Raw genomic sequence first — 27,529 nt, 5'->3', positions numbered from 1 at the left:
GTAACGCCAACGGCACGTTCTCGCGAGAGGTTACGTCAGTCTCGGTCAGGCGTCGTGTGAATCGCAGCTGGCTCTGAGGGCGGAGGTGGGACTGGAGCGGTGAGGAGTGGGTTGGATGCCGATGAGGCAGGCCTGGGGGTCGCCGGGAGCTAGGGTGGTGTAGAGACCAGATTTGAGGACTCTAGAGGTGTAGTAGTTGGGGTTAGGGGGTCTTCTTTCGAGTTCACGGTTGCCAGAATGAGACTGCCGGAAGTGCGCTGAGAGGCTTTTCTTTCCGAGTACCGACGGGGAAACTGAGGCTCGGGGTGGGGTTCGGAATTGGGGCGTGGGGTGAGACCGCCGTTTTTTTCCTGCAAGAGCAGAAGATGTCTGACAGCGAGGACAGCAACTTCTCTGAGGAGGAGGACAGCGAGCGCAGCAGTGACGGCGAGGAGGCCGAGGTCTGTGGCTGGGATGCCGGGGGGGGGAGGCGTTGCTTCCGGGGGCAGGACCAGGGCAGAAAGACCCCGGTGGGAGCTCGGAAGGAATCAGAATGAGCTCTGGTCTATGGGAGTTTCCAGGCTATTGGGAGAGAGAATTAGGCAAGTCAAGCAGAGAGACCGGTGCTGCTGAAGGCCAGGGATGCTCCAGGGACAGTGCGATAAGAGGTGATGTAAAGACCTGGAATATAGTAAGCCAAAATACTCGGTTGGCCAAAAAGTCACTTTTTTCCCATATAGTGGCTCTAAGTAGGGTTTAGTTGTGTTTAACTTCATTCGAACAATTTTGTTGGATTGTATGTATTGTGACAGCTGTCATATCAGCGTGCATTAAAAAAAATCAAAATTGGTGGATTTTTGTGTAGCCATATTAATATTGAAGATGGAAGAAAGTATGCAACATTTTTGGCATCTTATGCTTTATTATTTCAAGAAAGGTAAAACCGCAACTGAATGTCAACAAAGATTTTCGAAGTGTATGGAGAAGGTGCTGTGACTGATAGAACGTGTTAAAGGGATTTGTGAAGTATTTTGGTACTATTGACATTTTGGCCAAAGAATTCTTTGCTGTGGGGCAGTTTAATGCATTGGAAGATGTTTAGCAAGCACCCCTGACCTCTACCCACTAGAAGCCAATAGGGGGAGATAGCTTAGGGGGAGATCAATAAAATTGTTGGTGAAAACGAAAACTCTCTTTTGTTTTATGGAAAAAAAACTAAACGGGCTTTTTGGCTAACCCAATAAAATGGCCAGGGAGAGAGTGAATGGAGGAAGAAGCAAAGTGGCCCCTTGGTTGAGCCATGGTGATCGAAGCCAGTGTTTGAGGTGTGAGCTGAGTAAGAGAAACCTGTGGAGGAGCAGTTGAAGAGGTTGGAGAAAAGCCTGGAGAGCACAATGTGATAGATGCCAAGGGAAGAACATTTTCATAGGGAGGGAATGACGTGAGATGTCATGTAGGTAAGGACCAACCAGAGAGTGTCCACAGAATTAGCAGCAAGAGGTGGTTAATGACCTCCCTTTCACAGCCAAGGGAGTGGGTGCGATGGTCCAGGGAGTTGTAGAGTGCAGAGAGACCAGGGCCAAGGACCATTCCTCATGTCGCTATCAAATTTAAAGGCCAGGCGGAGGCTAGCAAGAAGGTCTAGTGGAAGGAGTAGTCCACATCAGCTCCCAGATGTTGGTTGGGTAGATAGTGGTGCTCTCACTGTTATAGGATGGCTACCAGAGAGACCTGGCCAGGGCTGAAAGAGTGCACACACAGAGCAGAGTGAGTTGCAGTTAGTTTGGGGGTAGAGAGATTAGTGTCTGGACTTTGGGGTGTAGGACTCTGGCGACCCATCCCTACCTGACCCTGCAGGTAGAGGAGCGGCGGAGTGCAGCAGGCAGTGAGAAGGAGGAAGAGCCTGAGGAAGAAGAAGAGGAAGAAGAAGAGGAAGAATATGATGAGGAAGAAGAGGAGGAAGATGATGACCGGCCTCCCAAGAAACCCCGCCACGGTGGCTTCATTCTGGATGAGGCTGGTATGTCATAGGGCCAGCGAGTGCTGAGCAGAGGCTGGATTTTCACCTTTAGTTCCTTTTCTTGAATGTACTTAAAAGAATTATGGTAAATGTCAAACACATAATAGTAGGGTAGTATGTGGAGCACTCATGTTCCATTGCCTTGTGTCAACAGTTAACAGCTTATACCAACTCATTTTGCTTATTCCTTCTCACTCCCACCCACCAATGGGTGATGTTGAATCAAATCCCAAATATATAATTTTACCCCAAAATATTTCTGTATAGGTACTTTTAGATACACATACTCATAATACCATTATCATCCTTTAAAAACCAGACTAGTGCCCTGGCTGGTGCAGCTCAGTGGATTGAGCGCAGACCTGGGAACCAAGCAACCACAGTTCGATTCCCAGTCAGGGCACGTGTCTGGGTTGTAGGCCAGTTCCCAGCAGGGGATGCACGAGAGGCAACCATACATTGATATTTCTTTCCCTTTCTCCTTCCCCTCTAAAGATAAGTAAATAAACTCTTTTAAAAAAATAAAAAACAAACTTGTGCTTGTCGTGGAAAGCTCAGATGACCTAGAAGTAGACAATAGGACAAAGTAGTGGAGGCTGATATATTTGGGTCCCTCCCGGTCTGGTTCTCCTCTTTTTACAAGGGGGGCAAACAGTTCTTCCTACTTTAGCTAGGGTAATTTGAGGATTTGGGGGACCATGCATGTAAAACACAAAACTGTAATGGCAACCCAAACTGTAATGCCCAGCATAGAGTAGGCCCTTAGACGGCAGAGTGGCTATTAATTTACATTATATAGGCTCATACCTACTGAGGCTCATACCTGGCTTATACCTACTGTTCTATAAACTTCATTTTTTACTCAATGCTTGTGGAGGTGGACATAACATAGTTTAGGTTAAATTAGTTAATTCATGTGAAAGTTATCTGAAAAACTTGTGGCACCTAAGTCCGCAACATATATGTTAGCTGCTATCATCATCACCATCAAAATAGCTATTTTTTTCCAGTGGCTGCATAGTATTCTATTACATTTTATTTAATCAGTCTCTTGTTGGACATTGCAGTTGTTCATATTTTTCACTGTTTTAAACAGCACTGCTGTGAACACCTTCATATATATTTAGATACACATATGCAAGATATTTTGTAGACTGGGGTTCTTAACCATTTCTGTGGCCCCTTTTGCATATCTGATAAATCTGATAAAGTCTGTGAACCCCTCTCAGGGTCGTGTTCTGAAATGTGAGATGAAATTCATAGATTCCAAAGAGAACAGTTATATTAAAATGCAGTATCAAAATATTAAAAGAACATTGTGATAGATATGCTCCTTTATTAACACATTTAAATGAGATTTAGTAGAGGGACAGCTGGTAAGAAACTCATTTTGACATAGCAAAGATATCTGCAGCTGTAATGTGCTAAGAAAATAATCAGCTTTCACTGCTAACATACTGTGGATTGTTGTCAATATCCATAATTAATGGAAATGCTAAATTTCAATGGGAGATTAATGAAAACGAAGTTTCGGGGTTTTTTTAAGACTTTATTTTTTAGAGAGAGGAGAAGGGAAGGAGAAAGAGAAGGAGAGAACATCATTGTGTGTTTGCCTCTCATGCATCCCCCATTGGGGACCTGGCCCGCAACCCAGGCATGTGCCCCGACTGGAAACTGAACCAGCGATCCTTTGGTTCGCAGCCCTCGCTCAATCCACTGAGCCATACCAGCCAGGCATGAAGGTTTTTTTTTTCCAATGTGTGCCTCACAGATTTTCTATCTGGTAAATCCTTTCAAGTCAAGCTGCTTTGCAAAAAGGCATATGTTTTTAGAGCTTTTGATATCCGTGGCCAAATACTGACCCCTGAAAAGATTACACTAGTTGATGCTCCCACCAGTCGTATGTGAGAGCGCTTGTTTCCCCCACACCCCTGTAAAGGGGAGTGACTTGAAATGTCGTCCTCCATTTTCTAGGGACTCCTTACCCAGGGAAGAACAGAACAGAGGGGCTAGGAGGTGCTCTGGGTGTTCCCGGTTCTCACAGAGATTCGGCCCTTTCTCAAAGGCTGAGGGGCAGGGAGTCCTTGCTTAGATTGTGGATGGGCCCAGATCAAGAGAAGAGATGGATAATACTCGTATGCCATCTGACCAAGATACTGTCCACTAGGGACACCCATGTGTTTGTGACAGGGGTGTTATTAGGCACTGCCTGTTTAAAGGCTATGGATGTGGCAGTACCCATTAGCACTTAACATGCAGGGACCCTTTGATTCAGCAATTCCTCTTTAGGAATTTGCCCTACAGTTAGACTCACACAGGTACATAAAGACATGAGGACAAAGATACTTGATGCAATCCTCTTTGCAGTTGCAAGTGTTGGTGATCTAAATGTTCATTGATGATAGTGCCTGGTAAAATGAACTATGGGACAGAAGTCAGATAGCTTATGAGGCATGTGTTGATACAAAGAGCTCCAAGCTAGTGTTACAGCTTAGAAAAAGAGGATGGTAGAGAACAGTGTGTTAAAAATTGTGCCCTGACCAGGTAGCTCAGTTGGTTAGAGCATCATCCAGATTTGCCAAGGTTATGGGTTTGATCCCAGTCAGAGCACATACGGTGATGAATGCATAAGTGGAACAACAAATCAGTGTTTCTCTCTTTCTATTTCTTTCTCCTTCCTGCTTCCTCTGTCTGAAATCAGTAAGCCCCTGCACAATTAAAAAAAATTTAAATTGTACAGGGATTTAGAGTGAATAGTGGTGGAAGGTTTATATCCATTTCTTTTATATATGCACAGATTACCTCTGGACAAGAAGCCACAGAGGTGCCTCTGGAAAAGAACTAGGATGGTGGGGTTAGAAATAGGGCAGAGACTTGCTTGTACACTTAATGTTACCTGTACACTTTGGAGTTTTTCCTCATGTGCTAGTATCACTATTATTTAAGTTTTTAGCATGTGTATATGTATATTTTAAAGATTTTACTTACTAATTTTAGAGAAGGGAAGGAAGGGAGAAAGAGAGGGAGAAAAACATTGATACAAGAGAAATATTGATCTTTTGCCTCTTGTGCACCCCCATCTGGGGACCGAACCCATAACCCAGGCATGTTCCCTGACTGGAAATTGAACTGGTAGTATTTTGCTCTGTGGGATGGCACCCAACTGAGCAACACCAGTCAGGGCAGAGTTGTTAGTGTATATTTGATGCATACAAAACGGTATTTGTGTCCTGACTGGTGTGGCTTAGTGGATTGAGTACCAGCCTGTAAACCAAAGGGTCTCTGGTTCAAGTCCCAGTCAGGGCATATGCCTGGGTTGTGGATAAAGTCCCCAGTAGGGGACTGACAAGAGGCAACCACACATTGATGTTTCTTTCCCTCTCTTTCTCCTTCCCTTCTCTCCCTAAAAATGTTTTTTAAAAATCTTTTTTTTTTTAAGGGTATTTGTAACATAGTGAAGAGGTTAAGTGCATGGACCCCGGAGGCCCCAGTGCCACTTAAGTACCAGCTGAGAGTCTTTGGACGAGTTAGATAACCTCTCTGGGTTTCAGAGCCCTTGCTGTAAAAGTTGGAACAATGATATCTCTCATAGAGTTGCCAGGAAGATTCAGTGGTAATCTGTGGCAAGTACTCAGGACAAGGCAGGGCACATAATACGATTTCAGATGAGATTGGGTGCATACTGGGTGGTGAGGCCATAGATACATAGTAAGATTTCAGGAAGTGTTAGCCATTATTATTGTAAGAGAATAATAATGAAACTTACCACCCTGGCTGGTGTAGCTCAGTGGATTGAGTGCGGGCCTATGAATTTAGGGATCGAAGTTCCATTCCCAGTCAGGGCACATGCCTGGGTTGCAGGCCAGTTCCCAGCAGGGAACGCAGAAGAGGCAACCCTACATTGATATTTCTCTCCCTCTCTCCTTCCCTTCCCCTCTAAAGATAAATGAATAAAATCTTTTAAAAAATTAATTAAAAAAATCAACCAACCTTGAACCCTGTTTGAAAAAGAAAAGTCTATATACCTGTCTTTACTTGATAGTTGAGAGGGAACTTTTCTGCTTGCTTGAGGTGTTTTCTAAGATGGATCTGTGGGTGGCATTGCAGGGAGGGGTGATTTAGAGCCAGGTGGATCTGCACAGGAAACCTGACCTGCTGCTTGGAGCAGCTTCGTGGCCCTGGGTAAGAACCTCACCTGTCCAAGCCTCAGTCTTCTAATCTGTAAAGCAGGGGTTTGTTCCCAGCCCCCAGAGGAGGTTTCCTAGAAGCTGTTATGGTGAGGACCCTTTGCCCCTGCTGCCCCTGACCACTTGGCCTTCTTGTTTCAGATGTGGATGATGAGTATGAGGATGAGGACCAGTGGGAGGATGGAGCAGAGGACATCCTAGAGAAAGGTATGTGTGGGCCTGCCTCTGGAAGACCACTGGGGGATGTGACCCAGAGAGAGGGTCTTGAGAGCCCATCCTGCACCCCCATGCCCTGTACCACCCCAACCCCCACCCTCCTCACCTTGCTTCTTTCTGTCCTTGCCAGAGAGATCAATGCTGTACCCTTTTCCTTTGAGGCCCATGAGTTGGGGGGGCAGGGGCTGTGGGGTGGTAGGTATTATGGGGAGAGGACTCTGGGATCCCAGGGCCCCAATAAATCCCTTCTGGGGTTGTAGGGTGGGTGGGCTCTGTCCCAAGATACCCCCCACTTCCTGGGCCAGTGCTCCCTTCCCTGTTATTTTCCGTTTTGTGCACCTCATACATTTCGGCTTCTCCCCCAAACACCTGGTGCCTGGCCTTTACTTTTGATTTTCAACCTTACTGTGTCCTTCCCTTCCCCTTCCCCTCCCCTAACCCATTGGTTGATTTTGCTGCTATAATTTGGCTCATACTTTGTCTGCCCTCGCCCACCACCACCACCACCACCACCACCACCTCCTCTTCCTACAAGTAGAAGAGATTGAAGGTAAGAATCTGAAAAGTGTGATTCCCCAATCCTCCTCCCATATCCTGACATCTCCTCCTTCCTGCCCTTGGCACCCTCCCTCGTCCCGATCCCTATCTGGCCCTGGGGTCTCTAATTCATGTTAGGGTCCAGAGTCAGAGGGTTCTGGGGCCAGGCCTCCAGCAGTGGTTGACCTGGGAAAGTGCGTGTGTATGTATGTGTGTGTGTGAACCTTGTGGGGGGCAGGGATGCAGGGGTGTGGGATGGGATGGAATTCAACGTGTGCTTAGACAGTGGCTGTGACATGGGGAACAGCTGGATGTTCCCAGGGGTTGGGCCCCATCCCCAAGTCTTTCCATAAGAAGCAGAAACCTAAGCAAGACAGAGAGGGTGAGGGATATGGGTTTCCTCAGTGAGGTATCTCCTCCCCAGGGCCCACCTCTGGTACTCTTAGCCCTACCACTTTCTCCAGACCCCTGCTCTTTACATCCCCTTACTCACTCCATCTGCCTATTTTCCCTACAGCCTCCAATATCGATAATGTTGTCCTGGATGAAGACCGTTCTGGGGCTCGCCGCCTGCAGAACCTCTGGAGGTAGGCAGGGTGGGGAAGAGTGGTGAGACTGGTTCCCATGGGAAGGTTTGGGGGCAGGTCAGCCCACCTCCTCTCTTCAACCTTCAATTCATGTTTACTTCCTCCGCCCCTCACACTCCAGGGACCAGCGAGAAGAAGAACTAGGCGAGTATTACATGAAGAAATACGCCAAGTCATCTGTGGGAGAGACGTAAGGGCATGGGATGGGTGGGTGGGTGGGTGGGGAACCATTTGCAGGAAGGGTCAGGGATCTGACAGAGCTTCACCTCTCCTAATCAACTGCCCTTCTCTTTCCAGGGTGTATGGAGGATCTGATGAGCTCTCCGATGACATCACCCAGCAACAGCTGCTCCCGGGAGTCAAGTAAGGGGGTGGGACAGCAGTGCTGAGACTTTTGTACTGTACCAGGGTTATGTGCCCATACGGATCATTCCATGAAATAAATCAGGACACAGAGTCACCCAAGCAGAGTGGTGGATGAGAAGGGAGGGGAGGGAGGGGCAAGATGGCACTTTTTTCTTTCCTTCCTTCTGCTTTTATGTGGAAGGATGGGGAAGGGAGAGGATATGGAACAAGAGGAAGAAAGATGGGTGTGATTATTTGAATGTTTCATGATGAGAAGACAGTTTCACAAAAGGGCTTTCTTTTCTGTCCTGTCTAGGGATCCAAATCTGTGGACTGTCAAATGTAAGGTGTGTGTTCTGGCCTCATGGCCTGGGGGAGGCAGGCAGGAGAGGGAGGTGGCCTCCTCTGGGAGAACTGTCCTGTGTTTCTTCTGGGTTGTCTTGGCCTGTCAGCCTCTTAGTCATCCTTTTTCTGCCTCTCCATCCTTCTATCTTTCCTCCCCCTCACTGTGTCCCACCTTCATTTTTCTCGTTGGTCATCCCTCTCAATGTATCTCTCCTTTTCATGTTCCTCTTCTACTTTTTCTTGCCTGATGAGTCTGTCTTTCTTACTCTCTCCTGCCTCCTTTCATGTGTCCTGTCCTCAATTTCATATCTCTTAAGTCTGCCTGTTTTCCAGATTGGGGAGGAACGGGCCACAGCCATTTCTTTGATGCGCAAGTTCATTGCCTACCAGTTCACAGACACGGTAAGTCTAGGCAGGCAGCTTGGGGATGAGAGACTGGCCAGAGTCCAGAGGGAGGGAGCGGGTAGGTTCAGGGGTGCCACTGCCTATTAAGAGAGCTGTTTCAGCTAGAAAACAACCACTTCCTGGACTGAGGCTTTCTTCTGTGCCTGTCAGAGGTGTTGTCTTTGGTCTTTCTCTGTGTCTGACTGGGTTCCCAAGTGTCTGTAGCCCTCTGGAAGTCAACCATCCAGCTTCCTGAGGCTTTTCTACATGAGAGTCACCTGTGCCTATTTACCAACCCTGTTCAGTAGCTTTCACCCTTTTACTGTTTTGAAGGAAGTCCTACAATAGGACAGTTTGGCTGGGGGGTCAGGGAACAGGCCTGTCTGTAGGAGAAGTCCTTCCTTCTCTTTCACACAGTCAGATGTGTGCTGAGCCCCTCCTCTGGGCTGGTCCCTGAGCTGGGAGATGCTGAGAATGCAGTAGTGACCATGCCAGAGCTGGTTCCTGCCCCCTCAGGGCTCACTCGGCACACAAAACACAAAGTAATGCCACCTGCCTGCAGGGCAGCAAATGCTGCACTAAGATCACAGGTTCAGATTGCCAGGGTTTGAAGTGTCCCTGCCACTTGCTAACTGTGTGACCTTGAAACCACTTTCCCTCTCTGGGGCCCTTCCTTGCTTGCTCTTCAGCATCATTAGATTTAAATAGCTCGGGATATGTCCAGCAGCTTATGTTCAATAGATGTAATTCCCAGTTTTGAAACCAGGATAAATCTTATGAAAGGTGTCCTCAAAATTTGTGAAACATGGGGCTACTATTAACTGCATATTGCATGGTAATTTTCTCATTTTATATGATTTGTGTTCAGCTGAGTGCATTGCTTTTAACCTGCCGAAGCAGTAGGCCTACGTCAGTAGGGCCAAGTGGACAGTTGTAGGGTTTGCAGATTATGATTTTAAGTGTGCACAGACTTCTACATTGTGCCCTGGGCTAAATTCTAGTGACCTGTTTGAGTTATGACTGATTGTTATTTTTGTTTTTTAAATATACTTTATTGATTATCTATTACAATTGTACCCTTTTTTCCCCTCTGCCCTGCACATCCCCTTTTACCCACATTCCCCCACCCTTAGTTCATGTCCATGGGTTATACATACAAGTTGTTTGGCTTCTAAATTTTCTGTACTGTTCTTAACCTCCCCCTGTCTAGTTTCTGCCTACTAATTATGCCACTTATTCCCTGTATCTTTTCCCCCATTTTCCTCCCGCCCCTCTCCCCCCATAACCCTCCATGTGATCTCCATTTCTGTGATTCTGTTCCTGTTCTAGTTGTTTGCTTAGTGTGTTTTTATTTGTTTTATTTAGGTTTGGTTGCTGATAGTTGTGAGTTTGTTGTCATTTTACTGTTCATAGTTTTGATCTTCTTTTTCTTAGCTAAATCCCTTTAACATTTCATAAAACAAGGGCTTGGTGATGATGAACTCCTTTAACTTGACTTTATCTGTGAAGCACTTTATCTGCCTTTCCATTCTAAATCATAGCTTTGCTACATAGAGTCATTTTGGATGGAGGTCCTTGCCTTTCATGACTTTTTTTTTTTAAGATTTTATTTATTTATCTTCAGAGGGGAAGGAAAGAAGAGAGAGAGAGAAATATCAATGTATGGTTGCCTCTCATGGGTCCCCTGCTGGGACCTGGCCGGCAACCCAGGCATGTGCCCTGACTGGGAATCGAACCGCGATACTCTAGTTAGCAGGCCCGTGCTTAATCCACTGAGCTACACTAGCCAGGTGCCTTTCATGACTTTGAATGTATCTTTTCCAGCCCCTTCTTGCCTGTAAGGTCTCTTTTGAGAAATCAGCTGATAGTCTGATGGGAACTCCTTTGTAGGTAACTGTCTCCTTTTCTCTTGCTGCTTTTGAGATTCTCTCCTTATTTTTAATCTTGGTTAATGTAATGATGATGTGCTTTGGTGTGTGCTTCCTTGGGTCCAACTTTTTTTGGACTCTCTGAACTTCCTGGACTTCCTGGAAGTCTATTTCCTTGGCTAGATTGGGGAAGTTCTCCTTCATTATGATTTCAAATAAGTTCCCAGTTTGTTGCTCTTCCTCTTCTCCTTTTGGCACCCCTATGATTCGGATGTTGTTACATTTAAAGTTGTCCCGAAGGTTCCTAACCCTCTCCTATTTTTGAATTCTTGTTTCTTCATTCTGTCCTGGTTGAATGTTTATTTCTTCTTCTGTTCTAAATTGTTGACTTGAGTCCTGGTTTCCTTCTTTCGCTGTTGATTCCCTGCACATTTTTCTTTATTTCACATATCAGACCCTTTACTTTTCTCTCTGTTTTGTGACCATATTCTAGGTACCTAATTCTGTGATCATCCTGATTACCAGTGTTTTGAACTGTGCATCTGATAGGTTGGCTATCTTTTTGTGCTTTAGTTGTATTTTTTCTGGAGCTTTGATTTGTTCTTTCATTTGGGTCCCTTTTTTTTTGTCTCTGGCACCTGTTACGTTGTAAGGGGCGGAGCCTTAGGTATTCGCTAGGGCGGGGCAACCCTGGTTATTGCATTGTGGGGCTGTATGTAAGGGAGGGGTCCAAGAGGGAACAGTACTGCTTGTTCAGCCCTCTGCTGGCTTTCCTCTGCTACACAAGCATATTGGACCCTTCTGGTGTTGGTTCCTGGGCAGGTGGGTTTGTATACTTTTTAGGACCCTGTGGGTTTCTCCAATGAACTCTTTGTGAGGCTGGGAGTTTCTCTCACTGCCTCAACCCCCACAGGTTTTTTCAGTTGGAGGTTTTGAGGCTTTTATTTCCCTGCGCTGGAACCCTGGGTTGTGGGGTCTGTCTGGCTCCCTAGTTGTTCCTCCAGGTTTATCAGCACACAAGTGTGGGACCACCGGCTCCACCAGCAGCTCCCTTACCTGGTGCTCCAGCCGCCACCTTGCTAAGAGTCCTTTCCGCCCAGCTGCATGTCTCCATCCCTCCTACCGGTCTGGATGAATGTTCTTTAGTTGTCAGGCTTTCATACAGTTTTATTTTCTGTCAGTACTGGTTGTTTTTTGTTTTTAAATTTGTTGTTGTCCTTCTTTTGGTTGTCTGAGGAGGCAAAGTGTTTCTGCCTACGCCTCCATTCTGGCTGGAAGTCTTCACATTTCATAAATTGATGGTCATGGCGTATGGTCCTTTTTAAGTATTATAGAATTTGGTGCTCTACTGTTCTATTAAAGATTTTTGCATTTATATTCAGAAGGGATAATGATCTGTAGTTTTCTTATAATGTCTTTGGTTTTGATACCAGGGTAATAGTGGATTCATAGGATGAATTGGGAAATGTTTCTCTGTTTTCTGAAAAGAGTTTTGTGAAGGATTGTTGTTAATTATTTAAATATTTGGTAGAGTCACCAGTGAAGCCAACTAGTTCTGGGCTTTTTGTGTTTGTGTGGAAGTTTTTTTTTATTACTAATTCATTATCTTTACTTTCTTTTAAGAGTTTATTTATTTATCTTTAGAGGGGAAGGGAAGGAGAGAGGGAGAGAAATATCAATGTATGGCTGCCTCTTGTGTGTTCCCTGCTGGGAACTGGCCTACAACCCAGGCATGTGCCCTGACTGGGAATGGAACCGCGATCCTTTGGTTCCCAGGCCCGCACTCAATCCACTGAGCTACACCAGCCAGGCTGTCTTTACTTCTTGCATGTCTTTTCAGATTCTCTTTCTTTTTGAGTTAGTTGTAGTAGTTTATCTTTCTATGAGAATATTCATTTTGTTTAGGTTATCTCATTTGTTGGCAGGTAGTTATACTTGGTATTGCCTTGTCATTCCGTGAGAATGGTAGTAATATCCTTTTTTTTTCATTCCTGATTTTAGTAATTTGAGTTTTCTCTTTTTTCTCTTGGTCATTCTGGTAAAGGTTTGTCAAATCTGTTAATTTTTTCTAAAGAACTAATGTTTGGTTGTAATGCACTCTCTTACTGTTTTTCTCTTTTGTATTTCATTTGTTTCCATGCTGATCTTTATTATTTCTTTCCTTCTGCTTGCTTTGGGTTTAGTTTCCTTTTTTCCAGTTTCTTAGAGGTGGAAGGTTAGGTTATGGATTTGAGATTTTTTTTTTCATTTTTAAGTTGGCATTTACAGCTGTAAACTTCTGCGCATTACTATCTTCACGTTATAATGTTTTTTAAAAGATTTTATTTATTTTTAGATAGGGGAAGAGAGAAACATTAATGTGTGGTTGCCTCTCATGCACCCCCTACTGGGGACCTGACCCGCAACCCAGGCGTGTGCTCTGACTGGGAATTGAACTGACAACCCTTTGGTTCTCAGGCCAGCACTCAATCCACTGAGGCACACCAGCCAGGGCACATTATAATAAGTTTTATCTTAGTATACATGTTTTTGTTTTCATTTGTCTCAAAAATATTTTCTAATTCCTCTTGCAATTTCTTCTTCAATCCATTGGTCACTTGAGGGGCACCACAAATACCAGTGAGGAGGGCCCAGATGGAGGGCACACTCCAGATGCCTGATCATGACGTTTTCCCAGCAACCTGAATCTTTCATACCCCAATTAGTACTGAATAAAAGGTGACTGGTAAAGAAAATAAAACCCCAAAAAGTTAGTTTCACATGTTGGTGAATTTCCTAAACTACCTCTGTTACTGATTTCTAATTTAATTTCGTGGGTTTGGAGAATACATTTTATATGATTTCAGCCCTTTTACATTTATTGAGGCTTGTTTTATGGCCTAACCTTCGGTTTTTCCTAGGGAGTGTTCAGTGTGCCTGTGAGAGGAATGTCATCCTGCTGTGGTTTGAAAGAGTGTTGTATACGGATGTCTGTTAGGGCTACACAGTGTTTATAGTGTTGCTAAAGTGTTCTCTTTCCTCCTTGATCTTCCATCTAGTTGTTCAGTCCATTGTCAAACATGGGATATTGTAACCTCTGATTATTATTAGTGAACTGTCAATTTCCCCCTTCATTTCTATTAATTCTTCTTGTATTTTTTAAGCTTTTATTATTGTTGTTCAAGTACAGTTGTCTGCATTTACCCTCGCCACTCCCGTCCCAGCCCAGCCATCCCCACCTCCCTCCTCTGCTTCCACCCCACCTTTGTTTTGTCCATGTGTCCTTTATAAGTTGTTCCTTCTAAATGTATTTTGAGGATCTGTTGTTAGGTTCGCATATATTTATAATCTTATGTCTTTTTGATAGGTTGACCCTTTTATTATTATAAAATATCCTTTTTTATCTCTGGTAGCAATTTTTGTCTTAAATCTGCTCTGCCTGATATTGGTATAGCTCCTCCAGCTTTCTTTGGTTCTAGTTGCTTTTTATACATAATATATGTTGGCTTTCTTTCTGTGTCACTGTATAGATTCATCTCATTGCTCCTTTATCTGTTACATTTCATGATATAGTTAAGCCATATTTTAACAAATCCTTTTGGGGGGGGCATTTACGATTTCTAGTCTTGTTTGTTTGCTATAATATATAACTCTGCAGTGAACATCCTTGTGTCTGTGTCACTGAGCCGACACGTTTCTGTGGGATGAATTCCTGGAAGAGATACTGCTGAGGTGGCATTGTTGCTGTTATTAGCAGTTGTGTCTCACTGTCTCCTTTCATGGGCTTGGCCCTCCAGCCCCTACAGATTAAGTCAGTAGTGGCACCAGAGCATGTGAAGGGCTACATCTATGTGGAGGCCTACAAGCAAACCCATGTGAAGCAAGCCATTGAGGGCGTGGGCAACTTGCGGCTTGGGTACTGGAACCAGCAGATGGTGCCCATCAAGGAGATGACAGATGTGCTCAAAGTGGTGAAGGAGGTGGCCAACCTGAAACCAAAATCATGGGTCCGCCTCAAGCGGGGCATCTACAAGGATGACATCGCACAGGTGACTGGTGGGGTCGGGTGGGGTGGCTGAGGGGGTCAGGACTCATATTCACATTTCTGCTCCTCTCTCCTCTCCTTTCCTTTTGACCTCCCCAGCCCCCTTTGTGATAGAGAGAGCAGTACCCCACTCAGATTAGGAAAATCAGAGCCTGGGTTTTGTTGTGAGCACACAGGAAGTGGATGACCATCTTCTGTGTTTGATGAAAGCAACATGTGAGTAAAGATCTGAAGGCGGAGAGGGAGTGAGCCATGTGGAGTTACTGGGGAAGCGTATTGTGACAAAAGGAACAGCATGTGAGACAGAACTGTCTCTAGCTGAGGCAGGACATGAGCTCAGGGAGGCCCCTCATTGGGCTTCAGTTTTTACTGGAGTAAGATGAGAAGTATGATTTTGGTTTTAATAGGATTACTGTGGTGACTGGTTCTGAAACGGGGGATGTTGCTCTCAGGGAATATTTAGCAATGCATGGAAACATTTTTGGTTTTTTCAGCTGGAGAGTTGATTCTTTCTAGTGGATAGATGGCAGGAATGCTGCTAACATTCTACAATGCATGGGACAGCCCCCCACAACAAAAAATTACCTGGCTGAGAAACCCTTAAATAGACTTTATGGGACCACAGGAGCAGGGAGACCAGCAAGGAGACAGACCAGTGATGCTTTGGTAAAGGTGGCCGTTGATGGTGGGATGGGACTACGGTTGGAGCATCAGAGGAGAGGAAAAAGATCCGAGTTTTTGAAAGCACAGCTGACAGGATTTGCTGACAGATTAGATATGGAGGTAAAAGAGAAAGGAGTAAAGAATGACTTCCAGGTTGTCCTGGCTCGGTAGCTCAGTTGGTTAGACAATTGTTTCAATAGGCCAAGGTTGTGGGTTCGATCTTCGGTCAGGGTACATAGAAGAAGCATCCAATGAATACATAAGTAAGCAGAACAACACGTGATGTTTCTCTCTCGCCTCTCTGTCCAAAAAAAAAAAGCAATAAAAAAAATGACTCCTAGGTGTGCCTGAGGAGAAGGAAGAATGGAGTGGGAAGAGATTGAGAGCAGGTTTGGAGGAAATCAGGAGGTTAGTTGTGGTTGTGCTAGTTTGAGGGACCTTTTAGGTAGCCAAGTGGAGGTGTCAAGCAGGCCATGAATAGTCCATTTCAGAGTCCAATTCGGAGGGAATTTGGGAGGTGTTAGTTTAGCAGTCAGATTTCTTACCCATCACCCTCTCTCCCTTACCCTTTCTGGTATCATTTTGCCTTTCCTATGTCTGGGGTTAGGGATGGAGGGACAGGCCCTTTCCTGACCACTCACCTGTCCTTTTCAGGTAGATTATGTGGAGCCCAGCCAAAACACCATCTCTCTGAAGATGATTCCACGCATTGACTATGACCGCATCAAGGCCCGCATGAGCTTGGTACCATGGGGCTGTGTGTGGGAGAGGGAATGCTTTATCCCAGCTGGTGGCCAAGCCCTCCTCTCTCATCCTTCCCACCCATGCCCCTTTTCCTCCACAGAAAGACTGGTTTGCCAAAAGGAAGAAGTTTAAGCGACCCCCACAGAGGCTGTTTGATGCTGAGAAGATCAGGTGAGTGTCCTTGGGGACTGGCTGGGTTGAGTCCCCAGAGCTAGGGTGCAGATCGTGCCTTTACAGTTTCCCTCACAGAAATGAAACCCTGTGCAGGTTTAGTTTGTGAGTGTTTAGCTGTCAGTATAGCCTCAACTACGTTACTTAACATTATCATGCCTCAGTTTCCTCTGCTTACAAAGATTGATAATGACAGCCCTGCTTCCTCAGATGGTAGAGAGAATTGAATAAATTAATCTGCATGTGTGCCCAGAGTATCACATTTCATGTAGTAAGTGTGATTAATGGTATCATATATTGAAAAGGGATTTATCAATGTGTCAGGCTTTATAAAGTCTCTCCCTGATCTCCTGATGCCTGGGCAACCAAGATGGGGGTATAGAGCTCCTTTTCCTCAGGATGTCTCCCTTAATTTCCCCAGCTGGATAGAAAGCAGAGCAGCTCAGGGATTCCAGTATTCCAGGCATACCAGGACTTCCAACAGGGGCAAGAGGGGCAGGAGAAGAGGAGGTAGAGGAACAAGATTTGTCAGTGACACTTTCCCTCTGGTCTTACTCTGGTACCAGCTGGGAGTCAGCCAGACAATTTTGCATTGTCTAGATTGCAGAATGTGCCTTTCGACTGACACCTGCTATGCCCAAATTGGGCCCATTTACACCACTGGTCTCCACCCGACTGGACTTCCCTTTACTGTGAGGCAGAGAACAAACCAGAGTGACCCCTCCCTACCCCCAAGCGAGCTGAGGCAACAGTACTCAAACATGCCCAGCAGAGTATGCCAGTCTGTTTCCCAGATTCACCATGTGAATGAGAAAACATTTGAATGAGCAGCTCTTCCTTGCATTTTCCTTTTGGGAAATAGGGGAGGCTTTTCCTCCCCATTGTAAAAGCATGGGGCAGCAACTAAGTGGTCCCACCCCACCCCACATGCAGGGCCAGAAGAGTTGAGGCACAGGCTTGGGAGTCCCTCTGCCTGTGTTTGAATCTGACTCTCAGACTCGTAGTTGGGCTATGTGGTATGCCCTCTTCGAGCGTCATTTCCTCATATTACTGATGTCACAGGCTTTGGGGAAGAGTCATTCAGGTGGTACGTGTGTAAGCCAGGCAGGGGCTGAGTGCTCTGTGAATGTTAACTCTGATACTTTGTCCAGTTCGTATTGACTGTCTATGATGGTCCAGTTGTTATTGACTGTGCAGACACTTACAGGGGAAAGCGTGAGAAAAGATAAGTCCCTGCCCCTCTGGACTGCCATCCTGGTTAGGGAGGTGAATCAAACAGTAGTCCATCGGAGGGCGACGTGTACTGTGTTGAAAATAAAGCAGGGAAAGGGCATGGGCGTGCAGAGAGGTGGGGTCGGTGGACCCCTCCTTTGGGCTCTGTGAGAGGTCCCTCTGCCAAGAGGGTGTGTGTTAGGATGGGATGGATCAGTCACCTGAGGTCTTCTGCCCCCCTTGCCAGCGAGGAGGGAGGTGCAGCAGATTCTCTCTCTTTTTTTTTTTCCAAAAAATTATTTTTAATTAAAAAGCAGATCCTCTTCTTAACATACCCTTCCAATTTTCTCTCCCTCACAAAACCCCAGGTCCCTGGGGGGCGATGTTGCCTCTGATGGTGACTTCCTCATCTTCGAAGGGAACCGCTACAGCCGGAAGGGCTTTCTGTTTAAGAGCTTTGCCATGTCTGCTGTGGTGAGGGTCTCGGAGGGGTTCATGCTGATGGCAGTGGGGAATGGGGAGGCCAGGTTTTCCCTCTTGTACCCCGAGCCCAGAGCAGTGGGTTATCTGGGTCTGTACTGGGTAATCCTCAAGTCACTAGTGTCCCTAGGGCAGTAATACTCCCTGTCTCTTTAGCCTACTCAGCTGGGCTGTGACACTGACCTTTGTCTACTTCTTCTTCCCCTTGTCTCTTGGGGCTTAGATCACAGAGGGCGTGAAGCCCACACTCTCTGAGCTGGAGAAGTTTGAGGACCAGCCAGAGGGCATTGACCTGGAGGTGGTGACTGAGAGCACAGGTACTTGCTCTTAGCTGTAACTTAGGCCAAGGAGGAGCAGATGGCCCATGGCAGGCAGCCCCCCAATCAGCCCCATGTCTGCCCCTACAGGGAAGGAACGGGAACATAACTTCCAACCTGGGGACAATGTGGAGGTTTGTGAGGGTGAGCTCATCAACCTGCAGGGCAAGATTCTCAGTGTGGATGGCAACAAAATCACCATCATGCCCAAGCACGAGGACCTAAAGGTGGGTCCCCTACTGTCCTCCCCATATGTACTGGGTTAAGGGGGTGATATTGTAACCATGAGTAATCCAAAGTGGCTACTGGGTTTAGTTTGCTGGGGTGGTGGTGGTGGTGGTGGTGGTGGTGTGTGTGTGTGTGTGTCTGTGTGTGTGTGTCTGTGAGTCTGAGGGCTTGTCTAGGCTAGTGTGGTGTGTCTAAGGTGAGACTGTCTCCAGTGGGTCTGAGGTGGTGTCTGTCTAGTCTGGTGTCATGTCTACGGGACAGACTGGCTCTGTGTGGGGTGAAGAGTTGTCTAGGCTGATGTTCTGTTTGAGGTCAGCTGTCTTTGGGGCAGTCTGAGGATTGTACTGGTGGCCTAAGGTGGTCTTTGGTTCAGTGGTGTGAGCCTGGAGTAGGTCTTGGCCAGGGCTTTTTCTGAGAACTGAAGTGGATTCTGAAGATGGATGGGGCAGGTGATTTGTGGTAGCTTCTTCTCATCTGCTTGTTATCCCCACACCTGATCTCTAGGACATGCTGGAATTCCCAGCTCAGGAACTTAGGAAGTACTTCAAGATGGGGGATCACGTGAAGGTGATTGCTGGGCGATTTGAGGGTGACACAGGCCTAATTGTGCGAGTAGAGGAAAACTTTGTCATCCTCTTCTCCGACCTCACCATGCATGAGGTAGGTCAGAAGAGTAAAAGGTGAGCATATATACCCAAAGGAGAATGCTCAGGCAAGGCAGGCCAGCCACTTGGGTCCTGTTTCACCCTTCCCCCTTTCCTGGCAGCTGAAAGTGCTCCCCCGGGACCTGCAGCTCTGCTCGGAGACGGCATCAGGTGTGGATGTTGGGGGCCAGCATGAATGGGGAGAGCTGGTGCAGCTGGACCCCCAGACCGTGGGTGTCATTGTGCGACTGGAGCGGGAGACCTTCCAGGTGCGTGTGCTGCATTCAGTGGCAGGGCTTAGGGGCTTCACTCTTTCTCAAGCTCCTCATCCTGGGAGGCGGCAGAGCGTGGTGGCCAAGAGCCCAGATTGCTCTGGGTTGCAGACCTGCCTCTGTCACCCACAACTGGCTATGTGAGATTAAGCAAGTAGCAAGTCAGTTACCTTCTCTGCTTCAGTTCTTTACCCTGTAAAGTAGAGGTAATGGCAGCTTTACTTGAGTAGTTGTAAATGAATCTCTGAGGTCAGATATGCACCCTGACATTCAGTGCTTGCTGAAGGGTGGGGTGCCACAGGTACCCTCTTCCCTTCACCTCCTCCCCATGGATGTGGTAGCTACACAGCATACATAGTGCTTAGAACCTGGACTTTGGATTCACATCTCAGCTCTATTACTTTGGTGCAGTGTTACCCTGGGCTGCTGACTTGCTTTTTCGGGGCCTGAGACACCTCCTGTGTAAGATGGGAATCATGACAGCATCCATCTCAGAGGGAAGTTTTGAAATCTTAAATGAAGAATTTAGCATGGGGCCTGCTTGGTACAGAGTGATAGGTAGACATTAGCTTAGTTAGTATCTCCTCCTCTGCCCATCTCTCCAATCCCTAATGTTTAATCAGCGGAGTGGAGTCTTCTCCCAAATGATGGGGAACATTTTTGGTTGACCCAGTGCCTTGGGGTTGGCACTCTGACCTCACCTGCCCAAGAGCTCCCTGCAGGCTCTCGAAAGGAAGGACCATCTCACTTTAGGGAAACCCTACTCCATGTCATCCTTTCCACTCTTAACCCTTCAGTATCTCCCCTCTCCCTCCATAGGTGCTAAATATGTACGGGAAGGTGGTGACTGTTAGGCACCAGGCTGTGACCCGGAAGAAGGACAATCGCTTTGCCGTGGCCCTGGACTCGGAACAGAACAACATCCATGTGAAAGACATCGTCAAGGTCATTGATGGCCCCCACTCAGTAAGTATGAGCTCCTGCCTATCAGCTGTGTCCAAAAGAATAGGGGTGGCACGTCGCCACGAGAGTGACCGTTTTTGTTCCTCCAGGGTCGGGAGGGCGAGATTCGCCATCTTTTCCGTAGCTTTGCCTTTCTGCATTGTAAGAAACTGGTGGAGAATGGGGGCATGTTTGTCTGCAAGACACGTCACCTGGTGCTGGCCGGAGGCTCAAAGGTGAGGTGGGCAGGGTGGCACTCTGTGTTAATGGGTACCTGGCTCAGCTTTCTGGCCTTCCCTGACCCCAGGAGTGACAAAAAATGGGCAGATGTCAGTGTCAGGTCCTTGGCAAAGTGTAAAAAAAGGCATATTGGGTTTCTGAGCTGTTTACCAAATCATTTATTTTTTCATGTGGTTTTATTGAGCACCTACCTGTTAGGTGCCAGACACTGGAGATACAGTAGTGAACAGGAGGCAAAGCTGCCCGCCCTCCTAGAGCTGCTGCTTTGGAGGTCAACAGATAGACAAGTACATACATGGTACTCCATGCAGTGTGGGACGATGAGAAACACAAGGAAAATAAAACCGGAAAGGGAGGTAGAGAATGGTGGGGATGGGGTGCTGCTGTATTTTATTTATTTATTTTTAAATACATTGTTAATATGGTATATTTCACTTTCATTCTACATTATTTTCTTTGTATTTGTGAGAAAACCCCAAAGAATCTTGCTGGCATTGAAGAGAAATATGTATAATTAGCATTTATACTGAAAGTTTTCCTAGCTTCACCCTCTACCGCCCACACACCCCTCCCATTTTTTAAACTACTGTGATCTATAAAGGGTAGAGATAGGAGAGAATGATGGGGGCTGCTGCTCTAAACAGAAGTTAAAGGCTTCGTTGAGGTGGTGACATTGGAGCAGATCCTGAGTGAAGGGGTGGAGAGCCATGAATATCTCAGGAACAGCAAGTGCAAAGACCTTGGGATAGTACTTGTAGGAAGGTTGTGTAGAACCAGGTATCAGAAAGTAAATCAGGCCTGAGATCTGGGTAGTTGGGACCAGGAGGTGGTTTCTTTAGGACCTCGCAAGTGGGGTGATGAGATCATGGTATGCAGCTTTTGTGTCACTAGGGCACAGGTGGCAAACACAAGGCCCGCAGGCCGCATCTGGCCCTCTACCTTGTTTTATACAGCCCGGCACCTTGTTTCTACCCAGTGGCAGTGCTGAACTCTCGCTAAAAATGTTAAGGGGTAGTTACCTTTATACAGTTCTAAAATTACATTTGGCCCTTTGAAGGCAACCATGAGGCTGATACGGCCCCCAGCAAGAATGAGTTTGACACTCCTGCACTAGGGGATTTACATTCCTAACTACCACATTTTAGTCCCACTCCTTGCCTAGAGCCTCTTGTTAAACAGGCCCACAATGGCATGGGGTTGTGGCAGTTTCACCAAAAGGAAATTGAGGCCTTGTCCCCGGAAAAAGAGAATGATGGCTGCCAGAAGCTTCAAACAGGATCTGTTCCCAAATGCAGGCAGGCAGTTTGGCACAAGAGTCTGTGAGTCAGTCACCCAGACCCTGCCTGCCAGTTCACTTCTTGTCCCTCTTCTAGCCCCGAGATGTGACCAACTTCACTGTGGGCGGCTTTGCCCCTATGAGCCCCCGGATCAGCAGCCCCATGCACCCCAGTGCTGGAGGTGAGGGGGAGTCGGGCTGGGGCTGTGTGTGGGATGGGGGAGGAAGGTTGTTCAGCCCACAGTCACTGAGCACCTGCTCTGGGCTGGCTCAGCCCTGATGGGGCCACAGCCCACTGGAGACCAGATCTCACTCTACCATGACAGCCCAGGGTAGTAAGAGCCGTAATGGGAAAGCCTAGAAGAGGCTCTTAACCTAACAGGGGAGGGGGAGAGTCAAGCAGGTGAAGAGAGTTTTGTGACTATGGGCAAGGAGCCCTGGCTGCGTGGCTCATTTGGTTGGGTGTCATCCCACAAAGTGAAAAGTTACTGGTTCAGTTCCTGGTCAGGGCACATGCCTGGGTTGTGGGCCAGATTCCGGGTTGGGGGCTTGAAGGAGTGTGAGAGGCATTTGATTAATGTTTTTCTCGAACATCAGTGTTTCTTTTCTCTTTTCTTCCCTTTCTTCTCCTCTCTCTAAAAATAAAATCTTAAAAAAAAAAAGAATACAAGAAGTCACAGCTCTAGGGACTGGTGATGTTCTCTTCCCTCCTCAGGTCAGCGTGGTGGCTTTGGTAGCCCAGGTGGCAGCAGCGGTGGCATGAGCAGGGGCCGGGGGCGGAGAGACAATGAGCTCATTGGCCAGACTGTGCGCATCTCCCAGGGGCCCTACAAAGGTGATCTTCAATAGCATATGGAGGCCTGGGAAGGGGAATGGTGAGGGAGAGCCCCACTCGGCGTGACCTCCTGCTCCCTACCAGGCTACATCGGTGTGGTGAAGGATGCCACGGAGTCCACGGCCCGAGTGGAGCTGCATTCCACCTGCCAGACCATCTCTGTAGACCGTCAGCGTCTCACCACAGTGTAAGGCTGGGCCATGGCAGGGCACGGAGGGGGTTACCAGGTGGTGAGAAGGCCCTACTCACCTCTCTAGTTCTCTGTGTGCACAGGGGCTCACGGCGCCCGGGTGGCATGACCTCAACTTATGGGCGGACGCCCATGTATGGCTCTCAGACGCCCATGTATGGTTCTGGCTCCCGCACACCCATGTATGGCTCTCAGACACCTCTCCAAGATGGTGAGCACTCCCCGGGAGACAGGGAGGAGGGGTGATTGGGGTGGGGGGCCGTGACTGGAGACAGGACAGAACCGATGCATACAGCATCTCTCCTGTCACAGGCAGCCGCACCCCGCATTATGGCTCACAGACACCCCTGCATGATGGCAGCCGTACTCCAGCCCAGAGTGGGGCCTGGGACCCCAACAACCCTAACACGCCATCACGGTGAGGACCAGGAGTTTGGGGGGGCCAAGTTTTCCTGAGCTCCTGGGGACATGCTGAGTGGTTATGCTGGGTGTCTGGGGAGTAGAGGGGTCTGTATGACCCACCCCGAATTCTCTGCTCCCAGCTCCAGGCTGGTCTGAGGAGTAGGCATGGCTGGTGGTAAAATAGTCTCTCTGGCCTAACCACAGTAGCACACTGTGGTTAAAACCTGGCTTTGGAGACAGAGTGTGTGACCTTGGTCATGTGACAAGGCGTGTGACTGTGGGCTGGCATCCTAATCTCTGACTCCCAGTCTCCTCATCTGTGAAATGGAGGCCTTTGGATGAGGCTGCTGTGAGGGTGAAGCTGCCTCAGTTTGACTGGGTACAGTGGTGTCCTGGAAGAATTTGCTACATTGCTGTGATCACCATTCTCAACAAACTTCTTCCCCAACAGGGCTGAGGAAGAATATGAGTACGCCTTTGACGATGAGCCCACCCCATCACCACAGGCCTATGGGGGTACTCCCAATCCCCAAACACCTGGCTATCCAGACCCCTCATCCCCACAGGTTAACCCACAGTATAACCCGCAGACGCCAGGAACACCAGCCATGTGAGTACAATGGGGCTAGCCCTAATAACCCCTGCCCAAATTCCCCTCTCTGCCACCACCTCTTCGCCAGTCTCAACAAATGCTCCCTTCTTGCCTTGTCTCTGCAGGTACAACACGGACCAGTTTTCCCCCTATGCTGCTCCCTCTCCACAAGGCTCCTACCAGCCCAGTCCCAGCCCCCAGAGCTACCACCAGGTGGCACCAAGTCCAGCTGGCTACCAGAACACCCACTCTCCAGCCAGCTACCACCCCACGCCTTCCCCCATGGCCTATCAGGTGCTGGTCAGCTGGCATACCCTTGAGGTGGTGGGGTAGGGTGGGCCTCAGGCCTTTAATGACAGCCATGCCAGGTGATCTGTTCCCAACAACGCTGCTCCTAATTCCTTTACAGGCTAGTCCAAGCCCAAGCCCTGTTGGCTACAGTCCGATGACACCTGGAGCCCCCTCCCCTGGTGGCTACAACCCGCACACACCAGGCTCAGGCATTGAGCAGAACTCTAGTGACTGGGTAACCACTGACATCCAGGTGAAGGTGCGGGACACCTACCTGGATACGCAGGTGGTGGGGCAGACAGGTGTCATCCGCAGTGTCACGGTAAGTGGGGCCCAGGCTGGTGGATGGGCAGGCACCCTCTCCTTTGGGGTTCCCAATCTCTGTGGTTATTGTTTGTCTTTCTTTTTTTTAAATTGTCTAACCACGTCTTTCAGTACTCGTTTATAGCTGTATATAAAAAGATGGGGAAAGGTTTGGCATGCAAGTTCCACAAGGCTGGGATTTCTTTCTGCCTGTTGTGCTCATGATTGGGGTCACAGCTGCCTGGGACAGTGATTGGCATCCATGAGTATGGTAACTTCATGACATACTCCTCTGAGATCAATTCAGTAACACAGACTGATTGCTCCATTGTGCCAGGCTTCTCCTGGGTACCCACAGCCCCTAGGCTCTGCCTGCAGCAGCGCTACCTGCCTCTCCATTTTCAGTTACCAAGTTCCCTCTAGCCTGAGGACCTTTGCTCATCACTTTCCTCTGTCTAGAAATCTCTTCCTTCCATTCTTTGTCTAGTTAACTTCTGTTCATCCTCAGGGAAGCACCTAGGCTATTTATTTCAGGTGTGTTTCTTACAGGTCCATGTAATTCTTTTTCATGTTATCCACTTCTGTCTAAAGGCTTAGTTTGCCCTGGTGATTCTTTGATTACTAATCCTGTGTTTTATTCCTAAGTAGTCCCAGTTCCTAGACAAGAAACTGGCATCTCATTGGCCCTCCAGTAAATATTAGTTGAATTAATTAAGCATCAGAGACCAAGAGAGCTCCAGGCCCTGCCCTCAGGATCTCACTTTTCCGGTGGGACGTATCCCCAGACATGTCCCTGACACTGGCAGCCTGAGTGGCCAGACCTGGGATACAGGAAGCCCCAGAGGGCAAGAGGACATATGTAAACCCAGAGAAGGCATCTTACCAACTTTTCAGGGGATCAGGGAAGACTTCTGGAGATACCTGCACTGAGACCTGAATAATAGGAGTAAGCCCAGAGAAGTGGCTGGGGTAGGGGTTAAGTGTGTTCCAGATAGAGGGGACTCACAGAGGCCTAGAGGTGAGGGAAAGCCTGGCACATCTGGGGGAGCTGAAATATGTTCATTGTGGTTGGAACATAAAGAACCAAGGTGGACTGTGATGAAGCCAGAGAAGTGGCTGGGGCCAGCACACATGCCAGCTGGGGAACGTGGACTGTGTCCTGAGGACACTGGGAGGTCATGGAAAAAACTAAGCAGGGATCAGATATATGGTTTGGAATTAATTCATCATGTTGCTTTATCAGGGATGGGTTGAGGTGGTGACACTCGGGGCTGGAAGCCTGGGGGAAGCTCAGGCTGCACTACAGGGCCTGAGGAATAAACGGGGGTGGGGGGGTGGGAGAGATTCTCAGGCGGCTGTATGGACAGGCCTCATCTGGACATTGTCAGTGAAAGAGCTGACCAAGACAAGGTGCAGAGTGCTGACTGGAGACGGGAGGAACAAGGGCAGGGAAGAAGCTGAAGCCAGTTTGGGTTCTGAAGATTTAAGTGCCTGAGAAGCGTCTTCTTGGCTGGCCTGAGCTTCATTCTGGTGCTTCCCTTGCTGATCTGGTCACCCCGCCTCCATACACCATAGACTCCATCCAGCCTTGGAACCTGGCCCAGTCTTGGCCTTTCCTGCTTTATGTCACCTTGGGAAAGTGACTTCTTAGAATGAGCCCCGAGCTTGTGTCTTAAGTATGACTATCAGTCCTATGTTGGGAGCAGGCCAGGCTGACCAGGCTATCCCCACCCTCAGGGAGGCATGTGCTCCGTGTACCTGAAGGACAGTGAGAAAGTTGTCAGCATCTCTAGTGAGCACCTGGAGCCCATCACCCCCACCAAGAACAACAAGGTAAGGAGGGGCAAGGAGTTGTGGGAATGCTGGACTATTGACATGGACCCTGACTCCACGTCCCCCTCTCCAGGTAAAGGTGATTCTGGGTGAGGATCGGGAAGCCACAGGTGTACTGCTAAGCATCGATGGTGAGGATGGCATCGTACGCATGGACCTTGATGAACAGCTCAAGATCCTCAACCTCCGCTTCCTGGGGAAGCTCCTGGAGGCCTGAGGCAGGCCAGGCAGGTGGACCTCAGTAGATATCTGGCAGATAAGAGGGTGTCCCTCCTTCCTTCCCTGGCCCTTGGCCATGACAGAGGATCTGGGTGTGGAGTAGGCCCTATCCTGGTTGTTCAGGATTTCCTTTGTTTTCCTTTCTGGGTTCCTATCATTCTCCCTGATGTTCATGGGAATGAGTAGAGTCTGGGGGAGGGTCCCTACATTCTTGTATTTCCCCTTGACCAGCTTGCTTTTATGTTTTTGTCTTTCAATAAAAAGCTATCAAAAAGTCCTTTGTGTGTGTGTGGTCTGGTTTGTAAGTGGGGTACTTTGTAGACCCCACTTCCTTGTGTGTGGTCTTGTGGACTAGGTCCTACTTAAGCCTCAGTTTCCCCGTGTAGAAAATGATACTGCCTCCACCAGAGGGCCCTTGAGAGGAATGTGTGAGAAGACATGGAAAGAATTTGTTGGAACAGAGCCTGCCATGTGATGGATGAACTTACATTTTAACTCATGCTTGAGTTGGGTGAAAATCAGTCAGTGTCCCCCAGGAAACCCAAGTCCCTCCTGTGGTGCAGTGTAGAGCATTTGATGGTCCTTTCTCTTGACCCCCAGCATTGCCGTAGCTTGTCTCACAGGATGGGGACAGTGTAGAGAATGGCACTTAGTACCTTGACCTTCCTTCACCTTCCTCATAGTCACGTCTTTTTACAAATGTAACAAAAGATATATTTCTGATGTTTAAAAAAAAAATGTAAGGACCCGTGTCCCCACCACCCGGTTTAGGAAGCAAATGTACAAGATAGGGCCCACTTTAGAGGTACTCCCAGTCCATTCCCTTCCAGAGGTGTCCACAACCCTTAATTCCACTTGTCTTTTGACCAACTTGGTGCTTTAATGCTTTGTACCATAGTATGTATCCCTAAACGATACATGTTTTTAAAGTTTACGTAAACACTGTCAGCCTTTTTTCCCCTCAAAATAATTTGAAGGAGCTCCATCGTGGCTACCTGTGGCCTCTAATTCATTGATTGTGAACACTCCCGACCTGGCCCGACACAGCCCTGTTCCTTTGGCCGTCGCCATGAAATGACTGGCGTCTCACACCCTTAAGGAGACGCTCATGGGCGCAAGGACAAGAAAGGGCTCTGAGAACAGGAAAGCGGATACGTGGGCTTCCCGGCTCCGCGTTGAGGAA

The 27,529-nt window shown here is 47.8% G+C and overlaps 1 protein-coding gene across 3 annotated transcripts; it reads left to right on the top strand.

Moving 5' to 3' along the window:
* The first annotated feature begins 33 nt into the window (after positions 1–33).
* SUPT5H (SPT5 homolog, DSIF elongation factor subunit) lies at positions 34–26,617 on the top strand. 3 transcript variants are annotated; one of them, XM_037133352.2, is made up of 30 exons: positions 34–99; positions 363–440; positions 1,837–1,999; positions 6,328–6,393; positions 6,941–6,952; positions 7,457–7,526; positions 7,648–7,716; positions 7,824–7,889; positions 8,188–8,218; positions 8,550–8,618; positions 14,245–14,496; positions 15,810–15,899; positions 16,000–16,070; positions 17,651–17,756; positions 17,986–18,079; positions 18,170–18,306; positions 18,812–18,967; positions 19,074–19,220; positions 20,043–20,189; positions 20,276–20,401; positions 21,779–21,863; positions 22,397–22,516; positions 22,601–22,703; positions 22,790–22,917; positions 23,019–23,124; positions 23,560–23,718; positions 23,826–23,994; positions 24,110–24,313; positions 26,032–26,127; positions 26,201–26,617. In XM_037133352.2, the coding sequence occupies exons 2-30, from the start codon at positions 366–368 to the stop codon at positions 26,342–26,344; spliced, it is 3,261 nt and encodes a 1,086-aa protein (XP_036989247.1). In that variant the 5' UTR covers positions 34–99; positions 363–365; the 3' UTR covers positions 26,345–26,617. The 3 variants fall into 3 exon arrangements, with proteins under 3 accessions (XP_036989247.1, XP_036989264.1, XP_036989256.1); XM_037133361.2 differs by having other exon boundaries at positions 49–85; XM_037133369.2 differs by lacking the exon at positions 6,941–6,952.
* Positions 26,618–27,529: the final 912 nt, after the last annotated feature.

This window comes from Artibeus jamaicensis, unplaced genomic scaffold, assembly GCF_021234435.1.
Source record: "Artibeus jamaicensis isolate MK-2021 breed Jamaican fruit bat unplaced genomic scaffold, CSHL_Jam_final contig_47, whole genome shotgun sequence".
NCBI classification, from domain to species: Eukaryota; Metazoa; Chordata; class Mammalia; order Chiroptera; family Phyllostomidae; genus Artibeus; species Artibeus jamaicensis.
The sequence above is the reverse complement of the archived record's forward strand: the minus strand, read 5'-3'. Positions and strand labels throughout refer to the sequence as shown.

Coding starts and splice junctions, on each gene's coding strand:
- SUPT5H (XM_037133352.2), top strand. CDS start 366: ATGTCTGACAGCGAGGACAGCAACTTCTCTGAGGAGGAGGACAGCGAG. Junction 441..1,836: donor GTGACGGCGAGGAGGCCGAG/GTCTGTGGCTGG, acceptor CTGACCCTGCAG/GTAGAGGAGCGGCGGAGTGC. Junction 20,190..20,275: donor TCATTGATGGCCCCCACTCA/GTAAGTATGAGC, acceptor TTGTTCCTCCAG/GGTCGGGAGGGCGAGATTCG.